We start from the raw sequence: 12,697 nt of genomic DNA, 5'->3' as shown, positions 1-12,697 counted from the left end.
CGACGCACCGATGCAGCGCGAAATAAAGGTGGGCAAAAAACAAAGCCATACGTGGGGCGAAGCTTTGCCTCAAATGAAAATAAACGTAAATGGAAAGAACTGCTGGCGCGCGGGCGGTTGGCTTGGCGTGGCCTGATAGGGAGGCCCCGCCCTATTCGCGCCTTCCGCGTCGGCCCTGCGGTGCCAGGTTTCAACCGCCTCGTTGCCGCGTTGCTGCTTTGCCGCTTTACCGCTTCACCGCTTTACCGCTTCACCGCTTTACCGCTTCACCGCTTTGCCACATTGCCGCTTTACCGCTTCACCGCTTTACCGCTTCACCGCTTTGCCACATTGCCGCTTTGCCACATTGCCGCTTTACCGCTTTACCGCTTCACCGCTTCACCGCTTCACCGCTTCACCGCTTCACCGCTTCACCGCTTCACCGCTTTACCGCTTCACCGCTTTACCGCTTCACCGCTTCACCGCTTCTCCGAGGCGTCGGGGGCCTTGTTCTTGGTGCCGGCCAAATTTTTGGGGTTGACCTTGGAGCTGATGATGGACATGTTCTTGGACTTCCCGTCGGGGATTTTAATCAAATGCAGGTGGTTGCTCACGACCTTATCAACAATGAAGTAGCCCCTTCTTTCGAACTGAAATTTGTCACAAACCTTAAGGGAGCTAATAGCCGGTTCGGAATACACCACCGTCTCGTACTTGCTACTGGGGTTGATAAATTTGGTCCAATCGTCCTTATTGTCATTTTCAAATTTGTCGACGGTAATTAGGTGGTCATATTCGTACAGCGTGCAGGTGATTAATTTTTCGGGTATGTAGGGCAGCCAGTGTATTTTTTTTTTTGTCGTTTTGAAGTCTCCATCGAAATTGGACGTTCCGATGAGTTCCTTAACGGTTGGGGGGTTTACTCCATCGTCGTCCCCTTTCACAATACTGGTGATAATCACATTTCCGAGCTTGATTAGGGTAATTTCCTCCTGCTCTGCCAACGTTTGGGCATCTTCCAATTCGATAAAGAAGCGGTTAGTATAAAACATAGAACAAGTGCCAAGGGACTTATTTTTCATGTGTAGGTCTCTCGTTTTTTCGACAACGTCTTCAGTCAAATCGGTCAGTTTAAGAATGACTCCTTTTTTTTTATCTACTGCTGCGAACCTGGGGATGATAGGGTCGATTATTTGTTTGTTGATGGACCACAGTTTATCCCACTGCATGAGGTTCCCCGATTTGGAGGGTCCTTGTTCTAAGATGAATTGGAATAGGGCTTCTTTTGTTAACCCCCTTCTGAGGATACCCTTGATGGTGGGCATACGTGGATCTAGCCATCCGTCCACCAGCTTATTTTCAACAAACCATTTTAGCTTCCTCTTGGACATAACCGTTTTGACAAAAGAAATTCGGCTGAATTCGTAGATGTAGACTTTCCTCAACTGAAAGGTTGTGATGAACCAGTTGTACTGCTCAATCCTGTCACTGTATTCGTTGGTCCTCAACGCGTGGGTTACTCCTTCGATGGAATCTATTATTGGGCATGCAAAATCGTAAGTCGGGTAGCACTTAAATTTGAACCCGTGCCTGTGGTGAGGCGTATCTACTATGCACCTGTACAGGACGGGATCTCTCATGCACTTGTTCTTACTCTGCATGTCTATTTTTGCTCGAATGCAGTTTTTCTGCCCAATTTCAGTTCCCTTTCGCATTTCTTCAAACAGTTGCAGATTCTGCTCCACCGAGTTTTGTCTATTCACCGATTCGATTCCCTCCCCTCTCTGGTTCCTCATTTCTTCTACATTGGTGTCATCCGCGTAGGCCTTCTCCATTTTTATTAACCTAATGCAGTACTCTTCCAGAGTTGCAAAGTAATCCGAGGAGTAGCTAATTTTTTCATATTTTAATCCCAAGTTTTCTAGATCGTCCATGATGGATGTCTCATATTTGATGTCTTCCAAGGTTGGATTCGTGTCATCAAATCGTAGGAGCATTTTCCCTTCGTACATATTTGCATAATAACTATTTAGGAAGGCTGCTTTCGCGTGGCCGATGTGTAGGTAGCCGGACGGTTCTGGGGGAAACCTCGTGACTACCTTTCCCTTTTCTGCATTCTCCAATTTTCCAACGTAGGAGGTGGACACGATTTTTTGCTTTAACAATTGCATGGTGTTTGCATCTTTTGTAATATCCACTTGGTTCGTTTCGACTTCCTTCTTCAGCATCGTCGATAGCTCTGCATCTGAGTAATTCACTAGGCAGTTAATCAATTTGAACCACCTGTTGACGTTCCTGAATTGCTTCGAATACTTGACGTTATAGCAGTTGGCCACGTTAAAGTACCTATGCATTTCGTAGTACACGTACAGATCTGACAGGGTTAAATAGTCCCCGCATATGAATGTGTTCAAATGGAGATGCCTATTTAGGTGGTCACAAATGATTAGTACTTCCTTTTGCAGCTGCTTGCTCCTGAAGTAGTCCACCCACTCGTCGTACTGCGCTTGCACGTAGACGTCCGTCTGTTTATCCTCTTTTTTGTTGTTCTCTCGGAACGAGTGGTACAGCTTCGTTTGCAGTATCTGGTCTAGACTCTTTGCGAATATTTTGTCCGTCGTGTTTATGCATTTCTCTCCTTGCGCTTCTTCCTTGCTCACAAATTCTACCTTTAATTCTTCCACATTTTCGTCCTTCACAAATTTTACCTTCTCCTCCGCCGAGTGGTCACCCCCCGCTGGGTTCTCCTTTTGGCGGAGGCTCTTGTGCGCGTTCAGTATTGTTCTACATACGAAGGGGTACTTCTTTCCGTAGTAGATGTTGATTCCGTCGCTCTCTACCATCTCTTCGTTGGCTGGTGCATGCAGGGCGGCCTCCCCGTTGCGTAGGCGTGGGGTTAGCGGTGGTGGGAGCGGTGGTGCCGATTGCCGCGACGGGAGCGACCGCGAAGCGACGCATTTATCGCGCTCTGCGGGCGGGCGTAGCGCTGCTGTGTCGACGGCGGAGTTGCGCTCTCCTTTGCTTTGACAGAAAAGGTGGGCCGGAAGTGGTTCCCTAGGCGGTCATCGAGTTGGGGGTCGATTTGGGGGCCGACTTTTGGACCGACTTTTGGGCGTACTTCTTTATTCTTTATTCTTTACCCTTTGCGGGGGGCAAATTTGCACGAATGTAGCGGTGTGCACAACGTAGGGGCACGTGTTTGCGCGATGTAGATACGCGTGCAAGTTGCTGGGAATCCCCGCGTGCTACTTTCTTGGCGCGTTTTCGCTTGTGGATCGTTTCCACTTCGGCGCCGCTGGGTTGGGGAACCTCGTCACGTTCGAAGAGGCAATTTTGAAGTTGCGCGGTGCCGCGGTGGTTTGCAAAGGCGCGATGATTTGCAACGGCGCTGTAATCCTAGCGGGGTGCCACTTCCTGCCATACTACCATTTCCTCCGGACTTCGCTCTCCTGCAGTTTTTTGTTTCTTATCTTTTCGGGGGGTGCGCGGGAAAAATAAAAAAACAAAACGACTGCTCATGCGAACGTTTGCGAATTTTTCGTCATGCTATGAACACTTCATTTTAAAACATCTCGTGTATTTATCATGTAAAATAAAAAAAAATAGTTGCGGCGGCGATGGTTGCTTTTGCTATTTCGTGGTGGCCGATTTTTTTTTTTTTTTTTTTTTCCTGTTCGCACTGTTTACATTGCAAATTTCGCGCGTTGTTTGGCAGTTCGTTTGGTAGTTCACTTGGCAGTTCGTTTGGTAGTTCACTTGGCAGTTCATTTTTCCTTTTTTACGACTTCATTAAAAATCTTCACAACGTGCATGTGAGTATGAAAATAAAAAAAAAAACGTGTATGAAACGAGTCGTCCCAACACGCACAAATAAATATATACGTGTACATATGCGTGCATATTGAATGACAGTGGCATAAAAAAAATTACGTTTGTTTTATTTTGGCATCCCATTCGGTTTATACTACTATACGCGTGGTGATAGCACGGGGCAATTGACTTGTAGCAATATTTGTCAGTTAAAAAAAAAAAAAATATTCCCTCACGAGTTAAGAAACGCACTTGTATTTGTAGTCTTCTGACATGTTGCTACTGCGAAAGAAGCGCTTAAACGAAAGTCTCCTGATTTCTTTTTTTTTTTTCCAAAGTCGGATGTAGTAGCATTGTATACACGCACTGGAACAGGTACGTAAAAATAATGCAGATATGCGCATACCAGCATATTGCACGCTTCTAAAAAGGGAATGGTCGGTTTATTGCACAGAAGAAAGAGGCGGGGCCGCCTACTACCTATATATTGTCAAAGCACAGATGGCCATTTTTCTAGCCAGTGCCTAACACCGCTGTGTTTGTGCCTAAATACACAAAAAAAAAAAAAAAAAAAAGTGGTAACTCTTTTTGCCATTTGCCGAACTGTGTTCCTTTCATTTTTTTTTGTTTTTTTCCCCACAAAATGTCGCAGCATGAACAAACGTATGTGTTGTTACATAACGGGAGATACGCACAAAAGAACGGGTAGAAACGTTTGCGCTAATTTGTAAGGGTAACGAATCACACAAGTGTAAAATGTGGGAGGTGTTTTTTTTTTTTTTTTCTCTTCTGGGGAGGGGGTGCACTGCACAGCCTGTTTTCCTTTACACCTAAATGAAGTGTATATTGTTAGGGATAGGAAAAAAAAAAGGAGCAAAGCAGCGTTTTCTAAAAAAAGGATTAAATAAATTAACCTGTATTAACTTGCTTTTTTTTTTCCCGCGTAATTGCCCTCTTGCTGAGCAGCTATTCATTTTCCTTTCTCTTTGCCCATTTATTCAAAAAAAAAAAAATTCGCTGTTCAGGTGAAAAGCTGCACATTCCCACATGAGCAGTGTAAGCCTAATTTGGCCTTCTTCCCTTCAGTTTTTTTTTTTTTTTTTTTCCAATTTTGTATCATTGCATCATTGCAACAAAGTGTGGGGCCTTTCCACGAAAGCATAGATACATATACGTTCAGCTATGTAAGGCCACTCACGCCTGCGCAGGGATGTATCTATGCTCCTCTGTCGAAGCTCCAAAGAAAATAAAATGAACCCAACCCATTTTGCATTACCCTTTTAAAAAAAAAAAAAAACTTTGACCCACCATTTATAAAGAAAGCTGCACAGCAGGCAAAAGGAGTTTACATCTTGTGGGAGGAGAGAAAGAGGTGCACACTTGATGGTTGCCTAAGATGGCACATTGAACTTTACCTTCTAAGAAGAGTAACGAAATAGGGTTACCTCCTTGTGGGGGGGACAATGATTTGTCGCCTTGTGTCAGAATGGGAAGGGGCTGAATGACTCCTTCCCCCTTTCCGGACTCATAAATGAGAAGGCCCCCCCCCAACTGTATATGTGTGCATGCGGTATGGGCATATATTTGGGGCATGTAAATATGCCTATATGGAGTGAATTGCCCCCCAAGAATTTAAGTCTACGCGTCAGTTGTAGCGTGTGTGCAGTGGGACACCCCGCGGAGAGGAAATTAGAAAGGGAAAAGGGGGATGCGAGCGCAAAGTGCACACATACACAAGCGTTTGTGCACACGTGAATACATATATCCATTCAAACGTACATACACACGCACATACACACGTACGTACATATATCCATTCAGACGCATGTACAGGCGGACGCGCGAGGAATGCATTCACAAAGTTACCCTCTCCGTTGGGCGCATGGCCATTTATAATACGAGATGGTGTGGTTCACTCCGCAGGGGTTATTAAGAAAAAAACAAACAAAGGGATAAACGAGGGTTCCCTTTTCAGCGCAGATAAAATGATCCCCCCTTCCCCCATGTCTGGTTACTTCCCATTTGCACGTACCTTTCGCAATAATATATGGGAAGAAAATTATTTCGCTCTTTTTCAAGTTTGCAAAAAATTACAGGAGCGCGGAGGGGAGGACGCGGGTGGACAAATCGGAAAAAAAGGGAAAAGTGAAAGGCACAAAATGAAAAAATAAATGGGGGGAGAAATTCCCAATAGATACGCGAAGGAATAACTAGACGATTTAAACACATTTTGGGGAATGCAAAAAAAAAAAAATTTGATGAGCGAAAGCGCATTTTTCCAAGTGATGACAGTGCGGTGTAATTTTTTTTTTTTTCCATTTTTTTTTTTGTTACAAAAAATTTCCAACATTTTTCCGCGTTTTTTGAGAAGCAGTTTTTACAATTTCGGGACAAGGAAAATTGAACGACTATCCTTTTCTATTTGATCAAGTATTTCGATACTTTTTTTTTTTTTTTTTCATTGTGCATGCCATCTTTTTGTTATGTAACCGGTGATGCGCAACAGGCATCGCACAAACATACACGTGTTTTTGCTTCACCTCGTTAATTTATTACACACCGTTCGTTTGTTTTAAATGTCAGCATGGGCAGGGGGGGATAAAACGAAGTGTGTGCATATGTAGTACCCACTCGTTTGTGAACATTGAAGGAAATTTTTTTTTTTTTTTTTTTGCATCTTGTTGGCGGAAAGGACCTGGCAAAATCTTCCTTGCGAGCGGAGTGCGGCGCGCATCTGTAGAGGGGCAGGCGTCCACGTAAGGGAGGCGACGAAGGGGCGCACACAGTAATGAGCAGCAACGAGCAGTCATAAGCAGTAGCACATAATTGTACGCAGCAACACACAGTAATACGAAGTAGCACTTAACTCTACGCAGCAACGCGTAGGAAGCCGCTTAACCGCACCCTCTCTCCCCCCCCCCCCCCCTGTGTGGAAGCAATGAATGAGCTCTACCCGGGGGTGTCGAGAAAACTGTTCTGTAACTCCGACAAATTATTTTATGATAACATACGGAACCTAGATGAGAGACTAAACGTGAATGACAATTTTAATGAAAATAAATATGAGCAGCTGTATCGTGAGAGGTACGCAAGGAATAATAGGAGGTTTAAGACTGAGCCTCCAAAAAATATTTGTGAGAGAGGAGGTTCCCAATTTTACTCGTCTTTTTTTAATAGTATATTTAAAAGCTTATCGAAGAATGTGATGTACAGTGAGGAGGATAAGCAGAGGGAGGAAGACGCGAAGGAAAAAAAGAAGAAGACTTCTTCCCGACATTCGAACCACTCGCGGAATGTTAAACTTCCCCATTTGGCCAAAAGGGACAGTCGATGTGTTGGCGGACGGAGTAGAAACAACCTCGCGTATGGGGCGAGCGACTTGGAGGAGAGTCCTATGGTTCAGAATACTCTTGGGGGTAGATCAGGGGAGCCCGCTGGGGGGGGGCGCAGAAGGCACACAGATGGGAGCAAGAGGGGCGCGGCTAGCTCGGAGGAGGACGACGAGGAGGACTTGCAAACGGAAGGAGAATCCGGAGAGGTGAGTAGCGCCGAAGGGAGCAGTGGCGAGCATGGAAGTGGTGACCATCGAAGTGGTGACTATCGCTTTGGGGGTGCGCCCAGGGAAGGTGCCAAGCGCATGGAGCAGAACCGAAGAGTGCAAAAAATGGTCAACAGTGGGCAGAAAGCGGCCATCGGCGGGCATAAAACGGCCAACAGCGCCAAACTCGTGAACAGCGACGTCATTTCGGATGTCTTCCTGAAGAAGAACGTGAAGAGCCTAGTGGTGCATGACACGGGGGGGATAGACATCGAACTGATCGAAAACGAAAACCCAGAGTTTTTGTATCATACCTACACGGGGAATAGAATTTCGAACATGTATTATGCGTATGACGATTCTATAAAGAGCAAGGAATATTGTGATGATAAGAAGATAAATAGGTTTAATTCGTCCTTTTCTCGGAGGGAAGGCGGTCTCGCGGGGGAGTCCATCACGGGAGAGGCTAGCCCCAGGGGTTCGTCTGCAAAGGGGTCGTCCGCACACAGCGGCAGAAGAGAAAACAAGCAGAACACATCTCATTACAAATCTGAGTTCTCCACGGACAGCAACAACAGTAAGCGGTGTGACGAACAGAGCTGCAGCAAGAAAAGCGAAATGGAAGAAAAGGTCTCCAGTTGGTCGAATGAGGTGTGCTACTATGATAGCTGCAACACATATGAAGGAAGCAGAAATAAGGGAACTTCAAACTGGTCGGGGGAACGAAGCAAAATGTTCGATTCGTATTCTTCCGTTTCCAGCATTTCTGCAAACACATCAGAGAGGGAAAAGGGAAGGAAGTACCACTACATTGGGGAAACCCTAAATAACGTCCGAAATGGATGGGGCATGCTAATTTATAATGACCGAGTTATATTTGAAGGGGAATACAAAATGAACAATGCCATTGGGTATTTTATTAAGTACAATGAGTACTCTACAGAGATAGGGTTTAGGAGTCCCCTCAGTATCAAGTCAGTCGTCATCATGAGCGACAGCGATAATTTCATTATACAAAATAGATGTGAGAATCTAGAATCTGTGAAGAGTGACGAAATGGCAGCTAGCCAAAATGGTGCTCAAAAATTGGAGGATAATGACAGCGTGGAGGTAGACATTAAAGGGAAGGAGGGGGAATTAACTTGTGAAGGAAATGTAGAAGGGGCACTCTGCGAAAATAAAAGTTACATGACCAAGTCAGAAGTGAATCTGTTCTGTCCGCAGAAATTCCCAACGATAAGTAACTACGCACACTGCTCCGATTTCAGGAGGACCCCTGGGGTTTTTACCACCCCGAATAGCAACAGATTGTACAAAGAAAATGTTCTCATGAATAATCTGCTGAACAGTATAAAGGATAATGAGGGCTCCCCCAAAAAAAGGGAACAAGCAGGGAAGGCCAAAAATCTTACCGTCGTGTCTAGCTACATTAGAAGAAACAGCAAACATAAGACGACACCTGCGCGCTCGATCAACTATCTGAAGCCACCCATGATGCACTTGATAAAGAATAATATTATTCTGAATAGGAACGCCTTTTTGAAGAACGACAAATCGGCCTCCTCCAGGAAGAGGAGGGAGCAGAAAACCACCACGCATTGCTCCAGCCCGATGAGCATCATCGTGACGTCGTTCGACACGGACGAGGAGTCGGCCTCGTCCGGAGACGACCCACATGGGGGGAGCAGCCCAAATGGGGAGAGCATCCCAAATGGGGAGAGCATCCCAAATGGGGAGAATAGCCTCAATGGAGAGAATAGTTTCAATGGAGAGAACGAAGAGGGAACCGCCTCAGTGGAGGGCGCCACTACGCGGAGCTGCGCTCAGCCCGTCACGGTGTTCTCGGAGCGCGGGAAGCAATTGGGCAGAGTTAACATGAATGGAGATGGACTCACAATTTTGCACCTACAGAACAACAATCATGTTGAGGAAGTACATTCGAGCAAAGCAGATGATGAGGGGACTCACTTATCTAACGATGACGAGAAGGGGGGGTACGCGGCAGATTCGGGAGTGCTCAGTGTGGATGACCAGGAGGAGGACGTGGGGGAATTCTTCAAGGGAGGGAAGAGGCGCACGAAGAGTCGAGCCGCTTTTACGAATGAAGCGGGTGGCACTGCGAGTGAAGGCAGTGTGGGCGTTTACAGGGATGACACGCATAAGGATACGGACGGGGAGACGTACAAGGATGTGGACAGAGCGGACGTGGCTGTGAGGGGGGAGGAGGCAGAGCGCCGCGCGCACTTCAAGACGGAGTCGTCGGACGAGGAAGAGGCAGAAGTGGAGGTAGATGCAGAAGCGGAGGTAGATGCAGAAGCGGAGGTAGATGCAGAAGCGGAGGTAGATGCAGAAGCGGAGGTAGATGCAGAAGCGGAGGTAGATGCAGAAGCGGAGGTAGAGGTAGAGGCGGAGGGGGAGGGCCAGAACAAGCTGAACATCATCATCACCGACGAGTACAGAAACCTACTGTGCGATAACATCAATAACGACAATTTTGTGATAAAGAACAACGAAATTAGGACCTTTGAGGAGTTCATGGAGAGCCAGGAGGAGTTCGACGGGGGGGGGAGCGACCAGTGGAGAGAGGCCATGCGGGGTTCCACCGGGGAGGGCAGCGATCAGTGGAGAGAGGTCATACCGGATTCCATCGGGGGGGGAAGCGACCAGTGGAGAGAGGTCATACCGGATTCCATCGGGGGGGGAAGCGACCAGTGGAGAGAGGTCATACCGGATTCCATCAGAGGGGTGAACCCCCCCAAATGTAACACTGAGCAGAAGGAAGAGGATCCAAAAAAGGAGGAGCTCCATTTTGGCCACCCCGATAAGGCGTACATAAGAAGACGTTTACGCGGAGCGACCTTCCCCGAAACGCACGACGATAGACAGAAGAACTGTTTCCTCTTCATAGACGATTACCTAACGTCGAACGATGACAAATTTGATTTAATTAATGAAGATGTGAAGTTGAGAGCATCGGATTATAACAAGTGGTCCGTGAATATGCTATACAATTTTCTAAAAATGATAGGCTTGAAGAAGGAAGCCTACTTATTTAAGATCCACAAGATAAGGGGGTACCACATCCTCAAGCTCACAGACAAGGAATTGAAAAGATTAAACATAAATAATTCTTATGTGCGTAAATTCGTCTTATCTGTTTTTAGATTTTTAGTTAATTCTATGGATAGTGCTGATCCGTTGTCTTTAAATTTTAATACGAGTAGGAAATTTTCCTTTAATGAAATAGAGACGATTTGCAATAGCGAGATTATGATACTTAATAAAGTTGGTGGGGGGAGCTACGCGCAGGTGTTCAGGGCTAAGTATAGAGGAAAGTACGTGGCATGTAAATTGTTTTTGTATAATCCGAAGGACATGAGTGAAGAGAGCTACTGCGAGAGTTACATATCCACCCCGAGGTCCAGTCACACGTATATTTTCCCGAAAATAACCCCCAGCTTAAGCATGTTCGGTGAGCAGCACTTTGGCGAGCGGGCACTGTTACCGCTAACCGCGGGGGAGGCCGCAAGTCGTCGCGGTGGTGGCCACCTGGGGGGTACGCCGTCTGCGCAGCGGGCGCGGTGTGACAGTGGAGGGGGGTCACACGGGGAGAAGTTACACACGGGGGAGTTACACGGGGAGAAGTTACACACGGGGGAGTTACACGGGGAGAAGTTACACACGGGGGAGTTACATGTGGAGAAGCTACACACGGGGGAATTACATGGGGAGCACTCCCCGGTTACCCCCGCTCCTCAGGAGAAACTGGACGGGGGAGAAACCCCAAACGTTAGCAGCACCTCCTACACACTTCAAAGAAATAAGAAAATAAAAAAAATGGCCAACTTGGAAATTTTCAGATATTTCCCCACCCCAGTGAAGTACCGAAATTACGAAGCGAAAATTTTGTATTCTCTACAGGGGTGCAGTCACGTGATCAAGTTGCTGGGAGTGTGTAGCCTACGAGAGGGGGAAGAATCCCTCATCTTACAGTACTGTGCCGGGGGGAGCCTAGAAAAGTACATCTATATGGACGAGAAGAAGAAGAACAGCGCATATATGCGTTATCTGTCGAGACCCAAAATAGTAAAGATATTTCAACAAGTGGCAGAAGGAATGCACAACGTACATTCAAATCATTTTTTCCACAGGGATTTGAAACTTTCAAATATTTTGTTAGATGCTAACCAGGATGCCGTGATTTCTGACTTTGGGTTATCAACTCATTTTTCTTTAAATGATAGCCCCACTGCGTATGCCATGTATGGGAACATATTTTATGCAGCCCCGGAGGTTTTAAAAGGGGAAGGATTTTTTAAAGAATCGGATGTGTGGTCTTTTGGAGTTAGCTTATGGGAGGCCTTGACGAGAAAGATTGCATACGATGGGATGTCTGCTTCAGAGAGCTTCTGCAAAATTTCAGCTGGGGAGTTGGTCCTTCCCATTCCCAAGGACCTGCCCTCGGAGCTGTCCGAGCTGCTGAGGAGCATGCTGGAGTACGACTTTACCCGGCGGCCCCTCTTCGACGTCATAGCCAAGCGGCTGGAGCGCATTCGCCTGGAGGCCGACAAGAAGCTGCACGTGGACATCCTCTCCTTCTTCGACGGGTAGGCGGGGGAGCGTCGAGGAGCGGCGAAGTAGCGGCAGAGTAGCAGCGAAGTAGCGGTAGCGTGGTAGAGTGATAACTTGGCAACGCTGTGTACCGTGTCCCCCTACTTTGTACCGCTTCCCCCCACTTACGAATTAAAACAGCCAGCGCGCGTGCCCCCACAGGCGCGCCGGCGCTCTCTTCCCTTTCCCTTCCCTCCCATCCGTGCCCCCCATTCGTTGTGCTTCCCACTTTTATGTCCATTTGCACAGTGCCCCACTCCCCGAGCTGGCAGTGCAGGGGCGTACATTTTGTTTGTTCCTAAAAAGTGGAAGGCTATTTTTTGGGCCCAAAGGGTAGGAAAGGAAAAAATAGAAAAACAAGCCGCGTTATTAGCAGCGTTTTAGCGGCGTTTTAGGCGCGTTTTAGCAGCGTTATTATTTGTTTAAACTTCATTTGTTCCCACTAAATTAGCACTTGCGTTTTTTTTTCACCACGTGAGCAGCTGCCAGTCGGTGTGCTCCATGAATGTGCAATGATATGAGAACCTCAGCGGCGAGCGTGCTGATGGCCCGACCGGTCTGCCCCATGGGCATATGCCACAAAAACTGCGACGTTTACTGCTTTTGTTTTTCTCCCAATTCGGTGCACCCCTTCTGGTGTAAAAAGGGGAGCCGTTTCCCCACTGGGTGGGGCATGCGCAGTGCATCTGCCAAATGGCAAGATGGCCACCTTCTCGCGCATCGCCATTAAAATGTACTTCAATGAGTAAGCACAAATTG

General features: G+C 46.9%; 2 protein-coding genes across 2 annotated transcripts, besides 10 other annotated features; one reads left to right on the top strand and one right to left on the bottom strand.

Moving 5' to 3' along the window:
* Window positions 1-458: 458 nt before the first annotated feature.
* On the bottom strand, window positions 459-2,822 carry PVX_083355 (glutamate--tRNA ligase, putative; the record flags this gene model as incomplete). The annotated part of the gene is made up of 1 exon (XM_001614220.1): window positions 459-2,822. One exon carries the CDS (start codon window positions 2,820-2,822, stop codon window positions 459-461), a length of 2,364 nt encoding a protein of 787 aa, XP_001614270.1.
* Window positions 617-640: a microsatellite.
* Window positions 1,537-1,557: a microsatellite.
* Window positions 1,608-1,629: a microsatellite.
* Window positions 1,701-1,731: a microsatellite.
* Window positions 1,898-1,941: a microsatellite.
* Window positions 2,745-2,817: a microsatellite.
* A 1,672-nt stretch (window positions 2,823-4,494) lies between the features above and the next one.
* Window positions 4,495-4,525: a repeat region.
* Window positions 4,526-5,652: 1,127 nt separating this feature from the next.
* Window positions 5,653-5,695: a microsatellite.
* A 1,032-nt stretch (window positions 5,696-6,727) lies between these two features.
* PVX_083360 (sexual stage-specific protein kinase, putative) lies at window positions 6,728-12,405 on the top strand (the record flags this gene model as incomplete). Its single annotated transcript, XM_001614221.1, has 3 exons — window positions 6,728-7,115; window positions 7,251-10,794; window positions 10,918-12,405. The coding sequence occupies 3 exons, from the start codon at window positions 6,728-6,730 to the stop codon at window positions 11,936-11,938; spliced, it is 4,953 nt and encodes a 1,650-aa protein (XP_001614271.1). The 3' UTR covers window positions 11,939-12,405.
* Window positions 10,215-10,235: a microsatellite.
* Window positions 10,407-10,481: a microsatellite.
* Window positions 12,406-12,697: the final 292 nt, after the last annotated feature.

This window comes from Plasmodium vivax, chromosome 12, assembly GCF_000002415.2.
Source record: "Plasmodium vivax chromosome 12, whole genome shotgun sequence".
In the NCBI taxonomy this organism is placed as follows: Eukaryota; Apicomplexa; class Aconoidasida; order Haemosporida; family Plasmodiidae; genus Plasmodium; species Plasmodium vivax.
This window is presented reverse-complemented; position numbering and strand designations above follow the sequence as displayed.